This window comes from Punica granatum, chromosome 5 (assembly GCF_007655135.1).
Source record: "Punica granatum isolate Tunisia-2019 chromosome 5, ASM765513v2, whole genome shotgun sequence".
Lineage (NCBI taxonomy): Eukaryota > Viridiplantae > Streptophyta > Magnoliopsida > Myrtales > Lythraceae > Punica > Punica granatum.
This window is the reverse complement of record NC_045131.1, coordinates 15,649,609-15,673,810: the sequence shown is the minus strand read 5'-3', so window position 1 is coordinate 15,673,810 and position 24,202 is coordinate 15,649,609. Positions and strand designations below refer to the sequence as shown.

Below are 24,202 nucleotides of genomic sequence, written 5' to 3'. Positions count from 1 at the left end.
ACATGCTTGTTTGTCTAGGGTAGGATTTGCATGCCAAAATACTCCGGATTAACAACTTGTTAAAACACGTACACTTGACAGTAACAAACACTTTGTCTGTTATTATTAACATGTTGCGTGTTATCTTTCTGCACTTGTTTGTCATGCAGGTCGAGCCTGATCCCTAGGTCAAATAATATTAGGGTTCAACGCCCTAATCATCGATCACAGGGTCCAACGCCCTAACCATCACTCACAGGGTCCAACGCCCTACTTAGTGAGAGCGTGCATTGAATTTCAGTTCTTCGGTATTTTCCCTAAACTCACGGCGAGTTAGAGCGGAATAATAACCGAACGTGAAACGACTGGAATTCGACCCTTTTGTAATTTGTATTTATTATTTTCGAGAGCAGTGTAAGGATTTTATTTTGTACATTCGTTTTGTAAGAATTACAGTTGGTGAACGAACGGTGTGAGAGTCAAATTAATCGAATCGGTCTAATGCTCGCCCAAAGGAAAGTAAATCCAAGATCTCGCGGTCCTGGTTCACGCAGGAATTCAACCTCCATGATTCGATGAACTGTAACGTAAGATTGTGAACCAATTTCCCGACACAAGGGTTTACTTCTCTCTCGGCTTCTCTACCGACATCGTTTAGTTCACCGAATTCCCGGTGTCAAAACATGTGAGCCGAGCGCAACTCAATTCACGCGGTAAATAATAAAACATGCAAGCCTAACAAACCAGAGTACTGAAAGAGCGTGCGGGATATAGGCCCGCACGTAACATGAACCCCCCGAACTCGGACTTTTTGGTTCCGCACAGACCAATACCTTAACAACAACTAGTCGTTCCATACCCCTAGACCCGGGTAACTTATCCGCCCTCAACTTTCGGGTCGTAAAATGATAAGTGGCGACTCCTTCTCACGCGTGTCCGTCACGCATCCCCACGGGAAGGTGGACACTCCCAAGCCACGTGATCCAAAAGCGCGCGATGCGGGCTCTGACGAGAGTCCACATTCAGGTCCGTATAACATATACATATTATAGATATGAATATATAATAGCTATCTCTAATTTATTAATTAGAAATATTAGTAATTTACTAAAAGTGAAACTTCCATGGTGACGGTGGACCAAGGAGACGGAGAGATCGTGCAATCTTTTAAAATACTAGTAACATTGGCGGATTTTCCTGAATATTAGTAATATTTTCTAAATTTTCATTTATAAATGTTTCAGCCAATATACCAATATGTATTAATATTTCATGGATGCTACATTACGAGTGACGATGAGTGAAGGGGAGGGGGAGACCATGTTTTTTCTAGCTTCCATTTTCGTGAGCTGTATGAGAAGAAAACTTCGTATATGTCCATCTACATCTATCAAATCGTTGCAATTGATGTGCGATAGTCTTCGAAAACTGGGTATTTATGATCCAATAAAAAATCAAACGTATTTAAATATTTTTGGTATTCTATATTTTTTTTTAAAAAGGCACTCAACCTATAAAACTGTTTATCATATTTTAACGAAGGCCGGGGTTTTTAATCAAATGAAAGTTAGTTAATGAAATAAATAGAAAAAGGAAGGGAGAAGAGGGTGGGGTGATTTATATATAGCTTTGTATAACTTTTTTTCCCTACTATGTCCCCCACCAACACCTTTTTCGTTTCCGAAATATTAGCATTTGTGTATTTTATAATTATTATATAGTATTATTTCTTAAAATCTTCACTTGTAAATGTTTAATTTATACCAATACGTATTAATACCTTATGTCCGTGTAATTTTGTGTATTTTTTTAATATTAATACCTAAAGTGTTCTGGCCATCATACCAATACGTATTAGTACCTCACGTTCTTTTAATTTTTTAAAATATTAGTAATTCTTTTTTAAATTTTCTTTCGCAAGTGTTCCGGCCATTATATTAATGCTCGTTAGTACCTTATATCCATGTCATTTTATGTATTTTTAATATTTGTAGTTTTTTTTCTATAAATTTTCATTTGTAAGTGTCCCATTCGATCCATTATATGTATAGATACATATTAGTTCCTTATATCAGTGTAATTTTGTGTATTTTTAAAAATATTCAATATTAGTAGTTTTTTCTATAAATATTCATTTGTTAGTCTCCCGGCTACATTTATAGATACGTATTAATACCTCATGTACGTGTAATTTTTTAACAATCTTGGTTAAATTCAATTTAAAAATAAGAAAATTAGAGAAAATGTAGGAATTTAAGTGTATTAATTTAAATAGGCTTCTCATATGCCTGATACATGGCGACTCTTGGTGAACTGATTTGTCAAGCATTTGAGAAGCTTGCAATTCCACGTGGTGCGACCTCACTAAATGCTGATTTTTATTTAATTATTTGGCCAGGTCACTATGTAATTGTGGATAAGCAATGTTTATAACTAGGTTACACACCCGCACAATGTAAAAATTACGAACTCTACTGATAATAGATGATTCATATTTTCTAAAAGATTGTACCAATTAAATTTGGTACGGTATAAAAACAAATATTTCTCCAAGCTAATCTTCTTTTGAATTTTTAATATTTCTAATTGGAAAATCATGATTGCAATATAATAGGCCTTAAATGGCCCATTAATTTTCAATGTGAAAATTTTATTTGCAATAGGTGTTCGAAATTCATTAAAAGTATCTTGTGGTCTCAACCATATCCAAGCGAGAGTCAGTCTCAGTCAATAGGCTAGTATAACCTTATATTTCATTGGAAAAGATGAGGGTATTTTTAACATCACGAATAGAAAAATAAACTATTTAAATTGGTGATAAGTTCCACTAAGCACTTTACTAATATGGATTGGTTTTAGGTAATCCGACACTTATTAAAGTTTTAAGTAATCCAACACTTATTCTCTTTTAAGTGATGCCTCATATGCGAATTTTGTGATAGGGAAAAAAATCACAATTGGGCAAATTTTATCACTTCGTAGGCTGACCTCGCTTGTACCAAAATTAATCGGATCTGTTAGGCTTTCGGATATAAGCTAGTACATGTTGAGAAAAAGTATGCATAATTAAATATAAAATTAAAATAATTAAGAAAAATAAAAAAGAACTTCACAAATAAAAAAACCACTTAAATTGATGATAAATTCGATTAGGCATTTTACTAATATCGATTGGTTTTAGATAATTCGACACTTATTCCCTTTAAATAAGGTCTTTGGTGAGAGTCCTATGATTGGAAAAAAATCACGATCAAGTGAGTTCTTATCACTTAGCGGGCTAACCTTACTCGTACCTAAATTAATAGGGTCCATTGAACTCCTGAATGAGGTAGTGCACCATAAAAAAGGTTCAAATAATTAAATATAAATTGAAAAATTAAAAATTAAAAATCTTAAGAAAATTAAGAATTTTTCTTTAAAAAAAAAGAGAAGGATGGGTCCTTTAGTGTGGGAAAACCCACCCTACTCTCCCTACCATGCATATGGACCGGAATTAATGTATTAGATAAAATAAAATTGTGTTTTTAATAAATATTTAATTATTTATATTGATTAGATGTGAAATAATGTTTACATTGAGGTGATTAATATATAAAAACTTAAATCATAATACAAATTCTTATATGGCATATAAGATGTTTGCTATTTCCTTTTTTCATTTCTTAAATGATGATACTTCAGTTTTTTCAATTATTGCTTTGATTTTTACTTTTGTGATGTCTAAATATCTATATATTATTGAAATTAACTTTTGGATTTTTACTTTTGTCATAATAAATGAAATTTCTTGTCGTGAGTGTTTCATTTAATGCATTTGAAAAAGTACAAAAAGACAATATGATTTTAAAATTATAAAAAACTAATATAATTTGAAAACAATGAAATATTAACAAAAGATACAATACCTTTTTTATCAAAATTTTACCAAAAAGCATATAACATTAAGAAATTAAATCTATGAATAAAATTGTATTGGACATTTTCAATATTATCATAATAATATTTACATTTTATACACAAAATTGATGATCATGTTAAATATTAAAAATAATAATATAGATGACTTATTTTATTTAACATTATAAAAGGTTAAATACAATCAGAAATATGTATAATTAAAATATGCTTGTGCAATGCACAAGATGATTAGTAGAAAATTAATATTGAATCGTAGAACTTACTCTAATTGCAATTAAAGATTACTCCGATTTTTTGACACAAAAGGTACTCTACCCTATAGAATTTCTTGTTTCAAATTGCATTTAATAACAAAAATATTATTACTCTAAATAAGAAAATTAATCTTTAAAAGTTTAATTAATTAAAATAACATAATAAGCGATAGTATTTTTGAAAAAGCATCGATCTATCTATACATTATGTAAAACTAACTTAAGATCAATAAATGCTCCTCAATATTTCATTAAATGCTTTTCAAAAAAATGCAACAACTATTCTAAAATTTATTAAGACGATAATTAAATATAAAAATTGATTAAAACATTATTTTCATTCTATTAAAAGTAATAAATTGAGCATATATATATATATATAAATTATTACAAGTCACTAATTATAATTTATAGTCATATGCAGAAATAAAAGTTGAACATTGAAATATATCAACATCGAAGAATACTACTTTAAGAAAAAATTCAAAACAATTAGTATTATCTAAACTAAATATATGCAGTAATTAAATGATCAATGGATACTAAATAAAAAAATTGTTGCAAAATTGATGCTAACTAATATAATTTTATTTTAAAATAATTAAGCCGACTTTCACATTGGATTTCTAAAAGAATCATTTGCAAACACTAACCCTACGAACTTATGTACGCATAAAAAAAAATTCAGCCAAAAAGGGAAAAAAAATTGACTTCAAAGGTAAGAATATCATTAAATGTTATTTTAAAAGTTCGTCACTGGATCATTTTTTAAATTTTACCTATTATATTAGAACTTATTGTTTTAATTTGAAATTAGTAGTTCTAAATTCTTATTGTTCTTAAGAATAATTTTCATTAAAAGTATAATTTAAAACCCCGTGCAATGCACGGGATTGAATGCTAATATTATATTAGCAAAATTAACAAGATCAAGTTTGTACACCTACATTTAATAAATTTGCATAATGCTCACGATTAAACAAATGTTAAATCCACTTTAAATGAGAGAATTAGTTGCAAAATTGTTACTAAACTATTAATAATTAAACTAATATATTAGAATTATTACTTGATGCTTTTTATTATTGTTGAAAACTCAAGAAAATGATAATAATTACAATTAAAAAAACTTGTGCAGCGCACAGGTTAGAACACTATTATATCCGTATAACCTTTTTTTTAATCAAGTCTCATTCGTCCTCTTAAAAAGGTCTCTTGGAATTGTGAATGTTTACTTGAATTTACAGAATTTTCATTTTGTGATCTATCATACACATACATATATATATATATGTATGTATTATTTCTAAGTAATTCATTTGCCAATGATCATCTGCTTATAGTATTCTAGATTTATTCTTTAATGTCGCGGTCGACGTCTCTATTAATATTTTAAATATTAGATTAGTTGCGAACATAAATGGTTGTAAAAGTTTCTTTTTTCTTTTTTTAATGGAGTAAGAGAAAACTCTAAAGGGTAAGATCCTATTATTAGTTCCTTTTTGACGTCATCGCCTCCTTCTAGACACAACACCTTTTGTCTTGCTTTCATTATTCATACTCCAATATGGTGATTAGGCCCGCATGCGGATGTCATTAATATATAGTTCCATCAAAATAATTTCCGGTCTTTCTGATATGTATGGATGTGTGACACCATGTAGTGTACTCTCTCTAGGTGCTTTCTTACATGTTTTGATGCTTAATATCGGGATATACAACGACATTTATGATAAATCTTCTCTTGAATATATATAAAGCATTCCCAATCTCTAGGCACACTTATTATTGAGAATCATGGGGCATTACAAATGATGATCCTTATAGAGATGAGATTCACCACAAAAATAAGGAAGAAAAGTTTATTCTTCGATTTGCGATATCTAATCAGTTCAAACAAAAGAAAAACAATTTCAGTTAAACCAGGGAGTTTTAGTGGAAGTTCCGTGCATCTACTACAGGGGCCCCTTATGCTTATTTGACAAGTTTTCCATGCCCATGTCATCAGTTTGGGGATGCTGGGTGTTCAGTTCCGAGATACTGATGTTGGAATTGAGGAATACTGTGATTTCTGCTCGAGTCTTCGCGATTTCACTTTCGACATCATGTATTTGCTGTTGGAGCCAAGATACGATGCCTGCACATCCATAGACGGGATCTTGAATCCGGCAAAGTGCTTCATAGTATAAAGACTCCACTGCCTCAAATCGAGCCCTTTCAGGGAGTTGCTGAAAATTACATTCATAATTTGCATCAACATATGAGTTGTCAATTTTTATTTGGCCCATTTCAAATTGATAACGAAGAAAATTTGAACAATTCGATGACGTATCAGATACCTGTCTAATTAATTATGTGAACCACCTTAATTTATATATGTGCTTCTGCTAACAATGAAGGTATCAACAGCTTCATTTCTAGATAGTGCATATGTTGAACTAAACTTCGATGGACAAAACATAAACACGAAATGCGAGATTTTAATCACGGCTCTTCGCAAATTGTTAAAGGATTTAAATTTAATGAAAAATATACTGAGTTAACTTTTTCACATCATCCCAGCCTTATGTACTTTGTCGGAATATATATAATTAACCTCGATCATTACCTGGAGTAATTTACCAACATTACTAGCCCCATAGATTTTATGAACATAAGCAAATCTTTGGGGATCATTGGAAGGAAAATAAGGAGAGCAGATGCAATCTTGAGGACATCTCCTCCTCAGATACTTGCAAGCTGCACATCTTGAGGACGTTGGATTGGACATTCCTTCAGAGGAAGATTTTCGGAATCAAATCTTTATGATGTTAGAAAAAATCTGTTTGATATTTTGCTTATTAAATAAAGGGAGTGCTTCTATAATGGGCAATGCATTTATTTGTGGCTAAAGATTTTATAACGGCTAGTTAATTTAATTTATTTAGGAGGAAACCTTCGATGTTACTATTTAAAGAGAAAAACGGCTAGTTAATTTGAATATTTGGAGCCTTGTATTCATATTTGTACAAAAAATGACTAGTATTCTAACTCATGCATTTTAACAAATTTATTTTCAATTATAAGTATCCTCAATTTTTAAAGATGAATTTATATTTAAGAATAATAAGAATTTTCAACAATAACTAAAAGAATTTGAATAATAATCCTAATAGATTAGACAAATTTTGAATAAATTAATACACTTTTGCCATTCATTTTCTTATCTATAATGCATTGGATTTTCTTTTTGAATATTATGCATATTCACTACCGATATTAACTGAAGTACAAAACTTGATTTTGATTTTTTAAAATAATATTTTGTTATATCTTTATTTTTATTTATTGATTTTTCTTTTCACGTGATTCTAATTTCATAAAATTAGTGTCGTTTTTTAGTTTTTGCAAAACCTGTGTATGACTAATAATCAGTAGTATTTTTGAAAAGGTATAATATTTGCAAAATTAACTTGAAGCGCAATAAACCTGTGTATGATTAATAATTGATAGTATTTTTTAAATGTAATTAATTAAAATAACATAATGATATATAGTATTTTGGAAAAGTATTATATTAGCAAAACTAACTTGAAGCGCAATAAATGGTTATTATACGTTGAAAAAGTATTATACTACAAAAAAGATACTTTTTTTTAATCAAAAGTAAGCAAGAATGAACCATCAAATTTCGGGTTACGTATAGCACGATATTTCGAAAATTTTCACCACATAGCACATAACATATTAATTTTACCATTTAGCATAATATTTTGAAATTTTTTCATGAAATAGCACAACAAGCAATAATTTCAAAAAATAACACAAAATTTTAATTTTTTTTCACCATATAGCGCAAAAAAGTGACAAAAAACTAACATCCTTCTACGTAGTGTAAAAATTTCAAAATATTGTGCTATTAGGTGAAATTATTACTTGTTGTGCTATGTTTGAAAAAAATTCAAAATATCGTGTTGAATAGTGAAGTTAATGTGAAATGTGCTATGCGGTACAAATTTTCAAAATATCGTGCTATATGGTGAATTCAACCCTTAGAGTTAATAAAAGTTTAAATTTTTTCCCAAAAAGCATATTATGTTAAGAAATTAAATCTATGAATAAATTGTATTGGATATTTTCAATATTATTGGAATAATATTTGCATTTTATATAAAAAACTGATGAAAAATATTATTATTCTATATAAAAAATTGATCTTTTTAAATGTGATTAATTAAAATAATATGATAACCGATATATGTTTTATTTGTTTTAACAATGTGATACTATGTAAAATAATTATCATTAACCTTTTTTGATAATAATTTTAACTTTTTATAAGTCGTTGAAATGTCGCATCATATAATAAATGAGAATCCCAAAAGTATATATACAAATACAAAAAGATTACACTACGTAAGACAGTTTGTCTATAATTTACATTAATTAATATTTTTTGTAATATAGCAAATTATTATTTTAAAATTATAGTTTTAAATGATATAAAATAATTTACACAATGCCGCTCTTAGCATAGGTAGACGTTTCAAACCGAGCTTATATTGACATCCCGCCTAGCCCAAGGCATCTACTAGTCGTATTTAACTCTAGTAGGGCATTTGGTATGAGGTAAGACACGTGAATTACTTGGAATCTCATTTTAAAGTCCCTGGTCATCACATATTACCATGTTTGGCTATTATAGATTACTGCTAATCTAGGGCACGTTTGGTTTCGGAGTTTGATTTTAGAATTATGATTTTGATTTTAACTCTACCCACTACCCAATAAAAACACACGTTTCCCAAGTTAAATTTATAATACCATCTCATTTGTCTTTTCCACAATCAAAATCAAAATCAAAATCAAAGTTATTTTTAACTCTGAAACCAAACGCACTCCTAGATACTGAAGGTAATCCACTTTCCTATTTAATATATTTTTCCACCATTGGGTGTCTATCTAGATTACCAGCAAGATTATCAGTAATTTAAATATTACCAGTCCATACCAAACATGGTAATAGGCATTGTTGGTAATTTTAAAAGTGAGAATCTATTTTAGTGAAAATCTAAATTACCGATAATCTTAAATGGTAATGGACCAAAGGCCACCTAATTAAATTAAAGAAGGCAAATGAAAGAAGAGCCCCTCCCCTAATTGGGCCAAGCAAATATAATAAAATATAATATGCCCGTCCTTATGGGCTTACCATTGTCGCAGCTGAGGCCTAAACCCAACACACCTTATGCGATCGAGTCATGTCTTATGCCCGTACCCGAGATCCAGGTACCCATGTCTTTCCTTCAGAAACTCCAACTTGCTGAGGTGGCAAAAGACTAAAACCCTAAAATCCTAAAACGACTATATGATGCAAAAATATTTTCAAAATTCGATATGAAATCTGGTTTCTGGCAAGTACAAATTGACGAATAGGACAAATATAAGACAACATTTACAATACCTTTAAGTGATATAAAATAACTTACACAACGCCGCTCTTAGCATAGGTAGACGTTTCAAACCGAGCTTATATTAACATCCTGCCTAGCCCGATGCATCTTCTAGTCGTATTTAACTCTAGTAGGCCATTTGGTATGAGGTAAGACACGTGGATTACTTGGAATCTTATCTTAAAGTCCCTGGTAGTCACAGATTACCATGTTTGGTTGTTACAGATTATCGGTAATCTAAATACTGAAGGTAATCCACTTTCCCAGGTAATATATTTTTCCACCCCTTGGTGTCTATCTAGATTACTAGCAAGATTATCAGTAATGTAATTATTACCAGTCCATACCAAACATGGTAATGGACATTGTTGGTAATTTTAAAAGTGAGAATCTATTTTAGTGAAAATTTAAATTATCGATAATCTTAAATGGTAATGCACTAAAGGCCACCTAATTAAATTAAAGAAGGCAAATGAAAGAAGAGCCCCTCTCCTAATTGGGCCATGCAAATATAATAAATATAATATGCCCGTCCTTATGGGCTAGCAATCACAGCAGCCGAGGGCCTAACCCAACATACCTTATCGGATTGGGTCATTCTTATGCCCGTACCCGAGATCCAAGTACCCATGTCCTTCCTTTAGAAACCCTAACTTGCTGAGGTGGCAGACGGAAGTTGTGGGGCCCACTGAAGTGCCTGGCCAATCAGCGCGGCGGCCCATCTGCCTCTAAAACCACCGCCGATCCAATCTTGCACCGGTCCTGCCTTCATCATCCCTCGCCCTTTCTGGCGTAATCCTTCCCCTCATGGAATAATAAATGGAATAATATAAAATTTCCAAATTTAATGAAATTGCTTTCGCAATTTTCCCTTGAAAAGATGTAGGAAAATTAAATATATTCAGTATGATACTTTTAATCTTCCTGGTCCATGCAGTTTAAGGCTTTGCCCGATGAGAAAAATCTCATTGATACCCTTTTAACGTACTGGCAATTACCTATTTATTATTGTGTATATATGGCGCTGCTATTCAAATTAAATTTGAAAATTACAGGTAATGCAAAATTTTTTATATTGATGAAAACAATTTATCCATATAAATTTTTTTATATCAATGAAAATTTTTATATATTCGTCATGCACGCATTAGTGCTTGAGTTATTCCTTAATATTATCATATGATATCCATATTACTTATGTAAAATTTTAATAAATCATTTTATCGATTTATATTATAATGTTTTACTTACAGTTCAAGTTATCAAAATTTATATGCATAGTAACACTGTAATGTTAATTGAGTTTCAAGTAATTTTTCATAACTTGGGCGCATCTAACAATTTCTCTTTGGTACTTTGCGTTATCAAAATTTCCATATAAATAAATATATTTTTTCTTTTGCTACAAAAATTACAATTGACACAAAATAAAAGAGTACAAGAAAATATAAATATTTAACGAGGATAAATGGAATAAATGATTGAATAATTAAAATACAATTTTCTTTTCTCCTTCTGGTTTCCGCCTTTGGTCTTTCTCTCTCTCCCTCTCTCTCTTTCGTTGGCTGCTCCTTACGATCTCTCTCTCTCTCTCTCTCTCTCTCTCTCTCTGCTTTCTATCTCTAATAAACCCTGCGCGAGGTTCCAAAATCACTCGTCTCTCTCAACCCGGAGGGAGAAATAAAAGCTCCAATCTTTGCCTCAGGTTCGTCTCTGCCACCACCCCATCCAATCGCCCGCCGCCGCCGTTCTCCCCGTTCCTTTTTTGTCGCACCCGGTTTCAACCCTTTTCGGTTCCCCCCCCCTTGGGCTGATTGGCCCGATGTCGATTTGGGTTAGGGATTTTTAGGGTCTCTCAATCTAATTTGACCGTTTCGTACCGCGGGGAATGTCTCTTTGGGGTTTCGATAGCATGCAATTGGCCCCATCCGGCGAATTATAATTCATGGGTCTCTCGTTCTAGGGATTTCCTTGATTGGAGGGGTTTATGGATTGGATGATATTCTATGGGGATACGATGATTTTGTGTCTGCTCTGGATTGATGAGTTCTGCGGAATCCTAGAGATTTAAGACAGTGATCGGATTCAGAAAAGAACAGGACATGAGTTATGAAATTTTCTGAGTTTGTTCTTGTTTTTACTGAAGTAGCTGAAAACTGGGAATTAGGGTCCATTGGGAAAGTAGTAGAATGGGATCAGCTTGAAGGTTCACCGAATGGAGAATCAAACAATGGAGCCTTGGTTTTGTATACGATGCGTTCTTGGTGAATTGGGAGAGCTTTATAGGATGCGGAATTTGATTATAGCATCACTGAGTAATGGTACATCAGAAATTATAGTTCGCTGTGTAGAAACGGGAGATGATACAAAGTTTATTGTTCGGGCTGTATTTCAGATTTTCTGCAATTTTCGACTCTGATTTTGTCGGAAAATGGAGTTTGATTTGGGTTGTTTTTGTTTCTTGTGTAGCTAACTTTATTGGGTTGGCACCGCGGGGTCAAAAGGTTTCTTTGTGAGTTAGGAGGTTCCTATGGCAGGGGTTGTTTTGGAGGAACCGGGAGTTGGGAGGTCTGATGAGGGAAGCTCGAGCATGCCAAGCTCTCATTCTGGTGAAGCCCTCGCAGAATGGAGGTCCTCGGAACAGGTGGAAAACGGGACGCAATTGACTACGGCTCCGTACTGGGACACTGATAATGATGATGATGGTGGTAAATGCTTGGATACGTTTTTACATTCTCATCACTCCATTCTCTTTTTATTGCAAAGTTTTCCCAACTCTTTTTTGAAAGGGAGAAGGAATGAATCAGTAAGTTTAGGCAGGACGTGGCATGAGGTGTCTAGCTCGGCTCTAAACACTTTGATATCTTCTGGTTTTGTAACGGAAAAATTGATGGATGAATGGATGGTGTTGTCAATTTACAGAATAGGTCTCCTTGACCCGATTTCCCTTTTTATTAGATTTCTCATTCTGGATTCCGGATTCTGGCTTCTAAATTCAATGTAGAGCTACCTGCTGTCAGTATTAGATATATATATTTGTTCAATCTGTGTTAATTTCAGTGCTCGTACATGTGGAATACTACTCTTGTTTCCATGCATTGCATGCCACTCAGCAGACTTTTTCTTTGTAGAAGCTTCATTTTCCAGATTTTCTTCTGATGGTATATCGTGTTGTGGTTGATTTGACAAGAGTTGCTTTCAAGCAGGGCCAAAACCGTCCGAACTCTATGGAAAGTATACGTGGAAGATAGAAAAATTTTCAGAAATTACCAAGAGGGAGCTCCGTAGCAGTGCGTTTGAAGTTGGCGGCTACAAATGGTATGGATCTCTGAATGTTTTTCCCTGATATAATTTTATTTCAAATGCATTGCTTCCCTTATATAATTTTATTTCAAATGTATTGCTTCCCTGATATAATTTTATTTCAAATGCATTGCTTCCCTTATATAATTTTATTTCAAATGTATTGCTTCCCCTATATAATTTTATTTCAAATGTATTGCTTCCCCGATATAATTTTATTTCAAATGTACGATAAGCATCTCCTTCCCCCTTCTCCATGAAAACTAATATTTTGGTTATTGTCTTCAATTTCTCTGATGGCAAAACCCTATAAATTTGCATGCACTATCCTTTTATGGCTTCATCGCTGCCTTGAAATTTTGCTAATAGTTCTTGTGAAGATTTGTGGTTTTTCTTATTACTTATCGTAAGTTGTATGCTTGTTTAACTATGCTCTGTGCCACTTATATATATTTATATATATATAACATTTATTTAATTTAATTTTGAAAAGAGAATGGGCCGTTTTTCTACGAAACCTTAAAAGCATTTTCGCTTGTGTATTTGGCACTAATAAGTTAATTTGACCGTTTCTGTGATACAGATGCAAAACTTTTAACCTAAGGTGCTTGTTTCCTTGTTATTTGTGAATTAGGTCTGAGCTTCTCTGGTTCTTTTTTATCAGTGCTTATACTAAGGGCATGTTTGGGTAGTCTAGTTTAGCATGTGAGCTCTTTGCTGCCTCTGAAGTTTTTAATAATGAGAATGAAAGAATGTTAAAGATTTGTTTGGTTCGCCGGCATTCTGCAATCTCATGATATCAGTGTAGGTCTTCATTTGCTATGTTTGTATCTACTACATGTTATAGATCATTTTGATGTAATATGAATTTTGCATTCAGGCTTATGCCAAGATTAATTGTTCTCCTTTCTTTGTTAAATTTGTGCCTTCTTTTGTGGTGAAGGTATATTTTAATCTATCCTCAAGGCTGTGATGTCTGCAATCATCTCTCTTTGTTTCTATGTGTTGCAAATCATGATAAACTTCTACCAGGTATGCGAATTCTATTTGTTTCGTTTGGCGCAAACTTTGATTCCTTTTAGGTCGTTGCTACCTAATAGTTGTCTTGCTTTCCACAGGGTGGAGTCACTTCGCACAGTTTACAATAGCGGTGGTGAATAAAGATCCAAAGAAATCAAAATATTCAGGTTAATATATGATAGCAATTTTAGTGTTTGTCTTGAAATTCTGGTTTTTAGCAGGGTCAAAGTCTGATTGGCTGTCTACTTTTGCAGATACTTTACACCGATTTTGGAAGAAAGAGCACGATTGGGGTTGGAAAAAATTTATGGAGCTTTCTAAAATGTCTGAAGGATTTGTTGAGGAAGACACACTAATTATAAAGGCTCAAGTTCAAGTCATAAGGTTTCTTGGATTTTAATAATTTGCATTATCTCTTCCTATTGTTTCGGAATACTTTTTGATCATTGCAGGAATCTTTGCTCTATATTTAATTTTCTTAAAAAATTTGACAAGATAATAATATTTGTACTAAAAGCATTCGCGGAATTAGAAACTCAGGAGGATGTTGGCTTGTGAATTACAGTCATTTCCTCTGGTGTCAGAAGACTGAAGTCTATATCACTTTCCCCAGTTATATTTCTTACGCAAAAGTTGGTGGCTGTCAGAAAAGGCAGTGGTAGGCGATGCTAGGCCTAAAAATATAATTGGTCTTACACCTGGCCTAAAAATAATAGCACAATTAAGTTTAACAAGATTCAGTGCTTTGCTAGGAGTGTAATTTGCATTTTTTTATATGCATTCCGCGATTTGACTTGCACTTGATTATTATTATAATCCTCAATATTGAGTGTTCTGAGTTGTGCATTCAGAAAACTATGCTTGATAAAAGTGAAGTTTGGTGGTATACCTTGAAATGTATTTAAGTCTGTCCCAATGGAGAAAGATTTACTAGTTAATTTACCTCTCTATGGTTCCTCTGAGAGACAATATCTGACTTTTTATAACGCAAACGGAAACCAAGTTATACTTCTGCTTTCCCGTTTTGTATTTCTTAAATCCAGTATGCATCTAAGTTAGAGATATTCATTGCTCTTTGTTTGCTGGGCAGGAGGGGAGTTGAGCTTTTTAAAGATAAAATTCTAGTTCTCGTTATTTGTCTTCAGGTCTTCTCTCTCCATTTTCTGAAGCGAAACCTTTGTGTGTGTGCTGTTCGTTTGTCTGTTCAATAAGAAGAGCTTTTCGAACATAACACAACTACCATTTTATTTTCTTTTACAGTTTGTTTTCCTCTGCAGATGTACTTTTTCTTATTGGGCGAATTGATCTGTGATATTAGTATTTATGGAATGGTTCTAGCATCATTCTAAGGCTTTTAACCAGACTTGTACCAACAGTCAAGCGGATTTGTTCTGCTAACTATTTTATGCACTACTATCCATTTTAGACTTATTGGTCAAATTGTTTGTCATTTGTCTCCTGTCATGATTATATTTTGTTGGTTATCATTTTTGTTGGTATAGGGTGGTACGTGCGACTTCTCACTCTATGTTAATTGCTTAATGTCTCACCTGATAGTTGCACTGCTGTCTTCATGTATTACCTATCCCAAGGCATTGATTGAAATTGCGTTCAACCTTTCAATTTGTCATCTTTTTTTAATTATTTTTTTCCACGGATATTGGTTTTGCCGTTTGATGAATCCTCATCCCTGCTTTTAAATCGCAGGGAGAAAGCTGACAGACCTTTCCGTTGCCTTGATTCTCAATATAGAAGAGAACTTGTTAGGGTATACTTGACAAATGTAGAGCAGATTTGCAGACGCTTTGTGGAAGAGAGAAGAGGAAAACTAGGCAAGCTAATTGAAGACAAAGCTAGGTGGACAAGGTACTTAATAATTCCCTGGAATTTGACTGAAGTGTGTATATATATCGATAGTTATTTTGGTTAACTGAACTACATACAAGGGTGATTTGAACTCATTACCTGTAGATAGTTATTTTGATTTACTGAACTACATACAAGGGTGATTCAAACCCACTACCTCATGAACTATCCACGAAGCGGATGCACATTCTATCTGCTTGCACTAGTCCCTGACACTTTTCCAGATACATTGTTCACCATGTCATAATCTTTCCTTTTTATGTTTGAAATATATGGTGTTCAATTTTATCTTAGTTGAGTTTAAATTACTTTGGCATTTTTTACACCGAAGATTATCCATCACATATGCTTTTAAATTCATTTACGCATTAACAGATTTCTTCCTTGGCTTTAAGATCTGTTTCCAAAGCATCTATCAGCCATGGGTTATAAGAAAGCCGATTTGTTCATTTGCATCTCTTTCTAGAAGGATGTGCGTAATTTCTGAAAGAATATTTGTAATTCCTGCAGCTTCTGTGCTTTTTGGATGGATATCGATCCTGATTCCAGGAGAAGCATGTCCAGGGAAAACACAGATGTGATTCTCAAAGTAGTTGTAAAGCACTTTTTCATAGAAAAAGAAGTTACATCTACTTTGGTGATGGATTCCTTGTATAGTGGATTAAAGGCTCTTGAAAGCCAGAGCAAATGCAAGAAGGGAAGGGCAAAAAAGTCTGATACAGATGACATGCCAGCTCCAATTGTTCGTGTAGAACAAGATACTTTCTTTTTGGTGGATGATGTATTACCACTACTGGAAAGGGCCGCAATAGAACCTCTGCCTCCCAAAGATGAAAAGGGTCCTCAGAATAGAACGAAGGTAAGCTACAGTTCTTGATGCAGAGTTTATGCTAAAATGAGTTCTTAAAATGGCTGGTTACTTGAAGTTGAATGCAATAATTTTTTATTTCCAGGGCTTTAGTCATAGATAAGGCATGTTTAGTAAACTTAACAGAGTATAAATTCTTAAAAGACAGTAGAACTATGTTAAAGAAGAAAATAAGAAGGGATAGAACATGGGAGGAGGGAGCTAGGGGTTATATTTTACTGGAGGATTGATGACAACTGACAACCAAGAAAAGGATCAATTGTTTCGTTATGTTTTTCTATTCTAGTCTGCAGACTAAGCGAGATCTCACTGAATTGGTGCTTTAGATGTCTCTATAATAACATTCATCTGATGTAATGATTTAAGAGCATCCTGGTGCTATGTTTATATAGAATGCAAATTTATTTTTGGCTGCACAAAGTTGGGGGAAAAAAAAACACATGAAGCGACAATTCGGCGACTGATGAAGCATGAAGCTGGGGAACACTAGCTTCCTAACTTCCACTTGTGGGTCTTGATGTTAAAATACATACATTCCCTCGACAAATTTTCTTCCTAATATGTAAATTCATTAATTGCAGATTTTTCTTCATCCTGGCTTCCATCTATTGTTCAATACTGTTTAACCCAAGATTATGAAGTCCATCATGTGATAGAGAGATGGTCTAGCAATGAAGCATTAATTTGTCATTGCGCGAAGATGAGAGATAAAAGACTTTTCAGACAATGAAAATTCGGAAGTAGGTGGAAGAGGAATGGGTTGGCTTTGTGATGCAACAAAATGGGGAACATGATGAAAAGACGGGTGGCCTCAGGGTCGTTTTACTGAAAAATAACTTGAATTATTTGATTTTTTGGTCCATTTAGTTATTGCTTCTGTGAACATAGTCACTAAGTGATCCCAGTGGTCACAGAGATATTCTGATATAATTTTATGTTTCTTTCTGTGTTTATTTGGCCAATGCTATATAATTGGGAAAGAATATGCCAGCAAAGAGGGAGGGGGTATAATCTTAGTAGAAGTGGAGAAGACAAAGCTTGAAAAATATAAAAGAAGAAATAACTGGGGAGACAAGGAGAAAGGGAAGCAGGTACAGGAAAGAATATATAGGGACTGTTCCATTTTATAAATCAAAGGCAATGTGGATTAGTATTAAATTTCATGTTTCGAAATTCAGACGTATGAGAGTATGCACTTTGCATTAATTTTACCTTCTATTCTTTTCAAGCACAACTAACTAAAAGGTTTTTATAATACTAATCAATTTGACACGTAGCCACAGCTATAAGCTCCAGCCACCAAAAACATACTCTTTATCATTTATGTTTATCAGGTATCCTCTGTTAGGACTTGTTCATGATTATTGAATTGGTTTTTGCTGGGTGAAAGTCGGCTCTGCGTTCAGGCATAATTATCCATATGCACTGGGACATCAACAATTTGATGAATTGAACCTTCACTAAATCCTGGTGGCTTCATCCTCAATCAGGACCTTGTAGTTCTGCCTGGCAATATGTACTAGTAGCACCACCTGCGATTCTTGAAATTGGCCCTTGCATCCTCACTTATTAGGTTTGATCAATTGCATACCATAAATAGGTTTGATTGGCTGGATGAGGTTGAACTTGTTTCCGGGTCTGCCTTATGACTAGCTTGTATAGAAGTTTATTTCTTCAGAGATTAGGAATAAAATAGTGATTATTCTGTAAGTTTAGCGGTAATTTCATGTCTCAGATTGGATTGTTAATGGCTGAATTTTTGTGTCAAAATATAGGATGGAAACTCTGGAGAAGATTTCAACAAGGACTCAATCGAGCGTGATGAAAGACGTCTAACGGAATTGGGTCGGAGGACAGTAGAGATTTTTGTCCTTGCTCATATATTCAGGTTACTACCATTGTCTTTTGAAGGGATCTACTTGCTTGCAATGACCATTTGCTTGTTTGTTCCTACAGGGATAGATTGTATAATCAATTCTTCACCCTTGTCAGACTTCTTTTCAAGTTTATCAAGGCTCAGTTATCCGAAGTAGAAAAGGAATAGCGGTTTGAGTGATTGTGTTGTTGTACCTTGCGGTTTTTGAGGGCGCTTATGAGTATTTTGGATTTGTTGGTTTGGTGACTGCCAAGTTCAGTACAGGTTTGGTAGTACAATTGAGCTGTGGTGGAAGCTGTTGATATACAATATATTCCTTAGATGCATAATGGATAACTTGAGACTGAAAGTGGAAGGGAAAATCCGTATGCAAACTTTTATTTTGAAATACAAGTGGCTATTTGAGGCTAAAACTAGACTCTTGAGATTGAGTTATCCCTGTAATTTTATTTTTAATTTATTGAGTTTTTGAACTTCCATCATGGATATTAATATGCCATCTTTTTATCACTATCTTATTGCACATGTCCAATTTGTCCTTCAATACAGCAATAAGATAGAAGTTGCTTACCAAGAAGCAGTTGCTTTGAAGAGGCAAGAAGAGCTTATTCGTGAAGAAGAGGCTGCGTGGCAGGCTGAAAGTGAGCAGAAGGCTAAACGTGGAGCTAATGCAAAGGAGAAGAAATCAAAAAAGAAAGCGGTCTGATTTTCATCGTCCCTCTTATTATAAAAAGTTTTTCTTCATATTGCACTTTGACTTGTGACTCTAGCTGGTTGGTTTGCATATGGTTTTGACTACAGACTTTTGGAACATGATACAAAATCAACCTTAGAATAAGATGTTTCTGTCATGAAATTATTATAACATCAATCAGTTGACTCCTATGTAAGTTCATTGAAGGATTGATGCGAGCATGCTTATTTTCTTCTCTTCCTCTCTGAGGACAAAATAATTGATTACTGTTTTGAGTTGGCAAATGATTTTTGTGTCCTCATAATGTGGACTCTGATCTGGTGGGTAGATACAATCCTTTTCAAGAAAAACAGTGTTTCTGTGGTCCTTGTCGTAACACAGTTTACCTTATTCTTGTCTCCCCAGTCTAAGCAAAAGAGCAAAAATCGCAAAGCCAAGGACAAAGAGAGAATGGATCGACCTGTTGTGTCAGCACAAGACAAGACTCAACAACGAGAAAACCTTGACCAGGATGAAAAAGAAGAGTTGACATTTCAGGGAATTCAGCCCGAGAATGAAAAGTCTGATATGCTTGAAGATGCCTCAGACGTTTCAGACTTGGTGGATTGTGTAGGTGAATCTCTTCAGCCTGATTCGGAAGAGAGAGATGCAAGTCCCATCAACTGGGACACTGACACTTCAGAAGTTCACCCTCCAACAGAAGCTAGTAGCAGTGGAGTTTGTAGCCTGTCGCCTGCTCAGAATGGTATAATGAACGACAAGAGAAGCCCATCTGTGATGGATGATAGTTCATCAACCTGTTCTAGTGACTCAGTTCCCTCAGTTGTGACGAGTGGGTCATACAAGGGGAACCCATTTCCAAACTACAAAAACCAGAAATCACCAAGCAGGTAAGAACTAGCAAATGCTATTGTTTTGGTGTAGTTGCCCACCTGCCCATTATGATTGGGCGAGGAACAGCATGCCTCTTATACTAAAAGGATAATATGCCCAAACCTGAAGGGTTATGCAAGCGTATAAGGGATACGTGTACAGTTCGCTGGTTCAAATCCCGCATGTTATCCTCAGAGCTGCTGCCATGAGGCGATGGTTCCACATTGTCAAAATTTTCATGGAAATGGGACTGCTGTAGTAAATTGCAAAAAGCTGTGCTGGTCTTTTTATGTTCTGAGAAACGTCTTAGTATCAATCTAAACTATGAGTATTGCACATGAAAGTGGCCAAGCTTAGTGGCATGGCCTAGAAGAGGCCTCAATTATCGGTTGAATGGGACTAAGGTTGACTTTGTGTCCAGAAGGCGAGAAAGTCTTGCAATAGAATAGCTTTTATGTTGCAACATTGAGGTTTATCTTAGTGAAACGTCAAGGAATATCAATGTTGCTAGAGCTTACCAATGTGGCAAATGAGAGTGATGGTGAGAACATCTTTGAAAAGGTGTGACAAAATTATAAATCTTTGTAACTTATCATTTTCTGAGTCTGTTTATGTTGCCTGTTTGGCTGATGGATGGCCAAAATTAAGTGGTATTTTTAAATTATCCCTGCTCTTATATATTAGGAGTAGATGTGAAATTATCCTTCACATGTTTCTTTCCAATAGAAATGAATGGTGACAATATGCTTTTGTTGCCTGTTTTTAGAGGAAAGAGCCAAAGATCTAAGGCTACAAGTGAGGTGAGCAGTAGGGTCAACCAAGGCGACAGTAATCCTGGGCCTGCAACAGCAGATGTAGCAGAGCCGTGCGATGCTCCGACCAGTAAGGCAACTGATGTTGAGCTCGAGGCAGTTGCTTCTCCCTTACAGCCCCATGCAAGCCAACTTGAGAATCACAATGTGACAAGGGTGAGTTCACGTTCCATTCCCCTGGATTTATTTGTGTACTTTGTCCACTTACCTATTTTGACAGATATAAGTCACCATACTACCTTTGGTTGAAGCCAAACTGTGTTTGGTCATTAGGAACGAGGTCTATTAGTATGATTGCAAGCCTTTTCAGGCATTTCCCAAATTATGGTCCCAATTGGTGATAGATAAGCAGTAGCGTAGTGTGAAATTGCCACTTTGCCCTCTGATACACATAAATATTGCAAAATCAGTCAAACCCTTGCATGCTCAAACAAAATCCAGTGGCTGTTGCTGCCGCCGAATGTTTGCCTGTGACTGCTGGCCAGACCTGTTGCACTATCAACTAAGGAAAAATTTAAAGTAGAGTCCATTAAAATAATTCGATTTATAGGAGTGGCAGTCTTTTGGCATTTACTTATCTATCCCCAACCATACAACTGAAGTTAACTAAATTCTCAATTCTATTTTTCATTAGTTCTTCTCTAGCAATTCTGTTATGCATCAACAGTGAAAAGGATGCTCCAGTGTGTTTTTGGCAGCACTTCAGTTTAAGGCTATTAAGATCAGTGCGATGTCCTCTATATCGGTTAACATGGCCATAGCCACTTGTGTTCGTGGATTCCATGTTGTTATAATTTTCCATGCAGATGTACATGCACATATGTGCAATTCGACAAAAGTCTATATGCTTCCTTGCGCATATATGCAAGTCAACATAAGCCTACATGCGCTTCTGAATCAGATTGCAAAAATATTTACTAGATTGTCTTCGATTCAATTGCTCTTTTATTCTGAAGTGTTCTCCTTCCATGTAATAATATCTGAGACATATCTGTTCCTCCTTTGAACTGAATAGGATGAAACATCTTCACAGAAGAGACCAAGCTCCGAAGACCAAATCGATGAAGAAAAAGCATCCAAGGTGAAGTCAGTGACGGGCCAATCATCCTCCAGTGGGTCGCTTGAGGATTCAACTTCAACCTCCAGCAACCAACTAAAGTCGGACCACAAAAATAGTTCGACACCTGATCCTGCCTCAGCAAGGAAGGCGCCAGCCACAAGCATTGCGCAACAGAATGACAAGGCAACCACTTCATCCCAAGTGGTATCGGGTTTGAAACCTGACGTGCAAAGAACATCGACTCCCAAACCCCCTGAGAAATCTACTTCTTCTCAAGTGCCTGTGATGCCTCGGCCTTCTAGTGCTCCTCTTGTGCCTGGTGTCAAGCCTCCTGCTCCTGCAATCTCCATTGTCCAGTCCACTCCACTTCTTGCCCGGTCAGTCAGTGCAGTTGGTCGTTTGGGTCCAGATCCTGCATCAGCTGCCCCAAGTTATGTTCCTCAATCGTATCGAAATGCCATAATTGGTAACTCTCTGCCATCAAGTTCGTCTGCTTACTCCCACCCTAGTTCCCCAAGCGCAGGAGCAAAATCTTCAGGGGCATTCTCACAGGGGCCCAACTTAGTCTCTTCTTCTCCCATGTTTTTGCCACCGAGCGAGAGGATGGGCTTCCCTTTTGGTGCAATGGGTCGGGATGTAATACCCAATGGTCTGCAACCACAGTGGGTGGAGAATCATAATCCCGATAACAACATGAGGAACCTTGAGTATTACAGGTCCAATGAACACAGTGGGTCCCAGGAACAGTTCTCGGACCTCCAGGCAGGCCCGTCAGGCCGCCATGCTCAGGGTTTACTATCTGATGATTTCCCCCACCTTGACATCATCAATGACCTTCTGGATGAGGAGCAGGGGATTGGGAAGTTTTCTAGGACGAACCCTGTCTTTCCGCATTCTCTAAACAGGCAGTTCTCTTTCCCAGGCGAGGTTGGTGTCTTGGGGGACATGGAAGCATCTGCTTCTAGTGCCTCTTGCAGGTTCGAGCGGACAAGAAGCTACCGAGAAAATGGTTTCCAGCGGAGCTACAGCTCATTTCCAGGTGGGTTCGACTCAGTCCGGGAATATAACATGCCTCAGGTCAGTCCTATGCCCTATGCAAATGGTCAGATGGATGGTATGATCCCAAGCCAGTGGAGTATTGCTGGTTCTGACCTGTCAATGCTGGGAATGAAGAGTCTCGAGGGGGAGGGATACCCTTACTATTCACCCGAGTACTCAAATTTGGCATGTGGGGTGAACGGTTACAATGTATTTCGGCCTCCGAGCGGTCCTTGAGTTGGAAGGGGTGATATGACAGGGTCGGCCTCTGCCCGAGTCGGGGGCATGGGGCCACTGTCTGTCGTAGTGGGCCGTAATATCAGGGAGGGGAATGCCTGGGGAGGGGTTCTGTTTAGGGGTCTTAGTGTGAAAGAGAGGCGCCTGTAATCCTTTTTTTTTTTTTTTTTTCATAAGTAAACCATTTTGTTGTAAAGAGTGTTCTGCTTTGATTGGCTGCTTTTTCTTCTTGGCCCCAGCCGAAAGTTTCATTATTTTCAGCAATTTTATAAAGGTGGGGTCTCAGCTATTTAAGCCCCATTGTTATTTGCTTTTACTTCTCGTCTTGTTATCGTTTGTCATAGGGCTTTATCCTGGAACGTGACTCTCTGTTAGATCCATCCCGGTTTTCCTTGTTGGAGGTTATTGCCGGCTTGATAATGTGAGATGTCTCAATGCCCCCCCCCCCCCCCCCCCCCCGTCCTGGAGGAATGTGTTTGAATTCGTTAGCCTGTCTTGGGGGGGCGATAGTGTATTTGCATGGAACAAACTTGTTAAGCCGTGTGAAAAGATTGCGAAGAAGTTGAAAATATTCGGTCGAATTTGTCGAATTCAACCTACTAATTGCTTCTCATGTACGTATGTCATCACGCAGACTTGACTGGGACAAACTGTTTTCAGTTTCGTATTCAAACACATTCCAACATATTTTATGATTCTTTTGTATGTATCCCTCCCCATTGTCGGAATAATTTAATTTGATTCCTCATAAACCCGTTGATTCACAATCCATGACATTTTATTTTTTTAGTTACATGGGAGGTCCTTGGATCTAGTAAAATGAAATTAGAAATCCTAATAACTAATAAAGGAGCAGGGGTAGTCTCACTAGATATCGAACTTGAAACCTCTTGATTTTCAAGCGAGAGCGTGTGTCATTGCGTTACGCTTCCGATTGATAGTGCATGACATCTTAGTATTGATTGACAAGCA

General features: G+C 35.5%; 2 protein-coding genes across 3 annotated transcripts; one reads left to right on the top strand and one right to left on the bottom strand.

The window, feature by feature from the left end:
* Positions 1–6,106: 6,106 nt before the first annotated feature.
* LOC116209019 (LOB domain-containing protein 24-like) lies at positions 6,107–6,921 on the bottom strand. The gene is made up of 2 exons (XM_031542590.1): positions 6,760–6,921; positions 6,107–6,379 (listed from the first exon to the last, which is right to left on the bottom strand). Exons 1-2 carry the CDS (start codon positions 6,919–6,921, stop codon positions 6,107–6,109), a joined length of 435 nt encoding a protein of 144 aa, XP_031398450.1.
* A 4,205-nt stretch (positions 6,922–11,126) lies between these two features.
* On the top strand, positions 11,127–23,546 carry LOC116206796 (TNF receptor-associated factor homolog 1a-like). Of its 2 annotated transcripts, none has more exons than XM_031539601.1 (13): positions 11,127–11,288; positions 12,053–12,291; positions 12,790–12,901; positions 13,830–13,918; positions 14,005–14,073; positions 14,161–14,290; positions 15,614–15,772; positions 16,283–16,631; positions 18,416–18,528; positions 19,066–19,216; positions 19,616–20,100; positions 20,850–21,051; positions 21,911–23,546. In XM_031539601.1, exons 2-13 carry the CDS (start codon positions 12,114–12,116, stop codon positions 23,228–23,230), a joined length of 3,357 nt encoding a protein of 1,118 aa, XP_031395461.1. In that variant the 5' UTR covers positions 11,127–11,288; positions 12,053–12,113; the 3' UTR covers positions 23,231–23,546. The 2 variants fall into 2 exon arrangements, with proteins under 2 accessions (XP_031395461.1, XP_031395462.1); XM_031539602.1 differs by lacking the exon at positions 11,127–11,288 and adding an exon at positions 11,309–11,904.
* Positions 23,547–24,202: the final 656 nt, after the last annotated feature.

What these genes read in the sequence shown, in the direction of transcription:
- LOC116209019 (XM_031542590.1), bottom strand. Translation starts at nt 6,921, where the DNA reads ATGTCCAATCCAACGTCCTCAAGATGTGCAGCTTGCAAGTATCTGAGG. An exon ending in ATGTTGGTAAATTACTCCAG is followed by an intron (nt 6,380 to 6,759) that starts GTAATGATCGAG and finishes TGTAATTTTCAG; the next exon opens with CAACTCCCTGAAAGGGCTCG.
- LOC116206796 (XM_031539601.1), top strand. Translation starts at nt 12,114, where the DNA reads ATGGCAGGGGTTGTTTTGGAGGAACCGGGAGTTGGGAGGTCTGATGAG. An exon ending in AAAGAAATCAAAATATTCAG is followed by an intron (nt 14,074 to 14,160) that starts GTTAATATATGA and finishes CTACTTTTGCAG; the next exon opens with ATACTTTACACCGATTTTGG. An exon ending in GCTCAAGTTCAAGTCATAAG is followed by an intron (nt 14,291 to 15,613) that starts GTTTCTTGGATT and finishes TTTAAATCGCAG; the next exon opens with GGAGAAAGCTGACAGACCTT.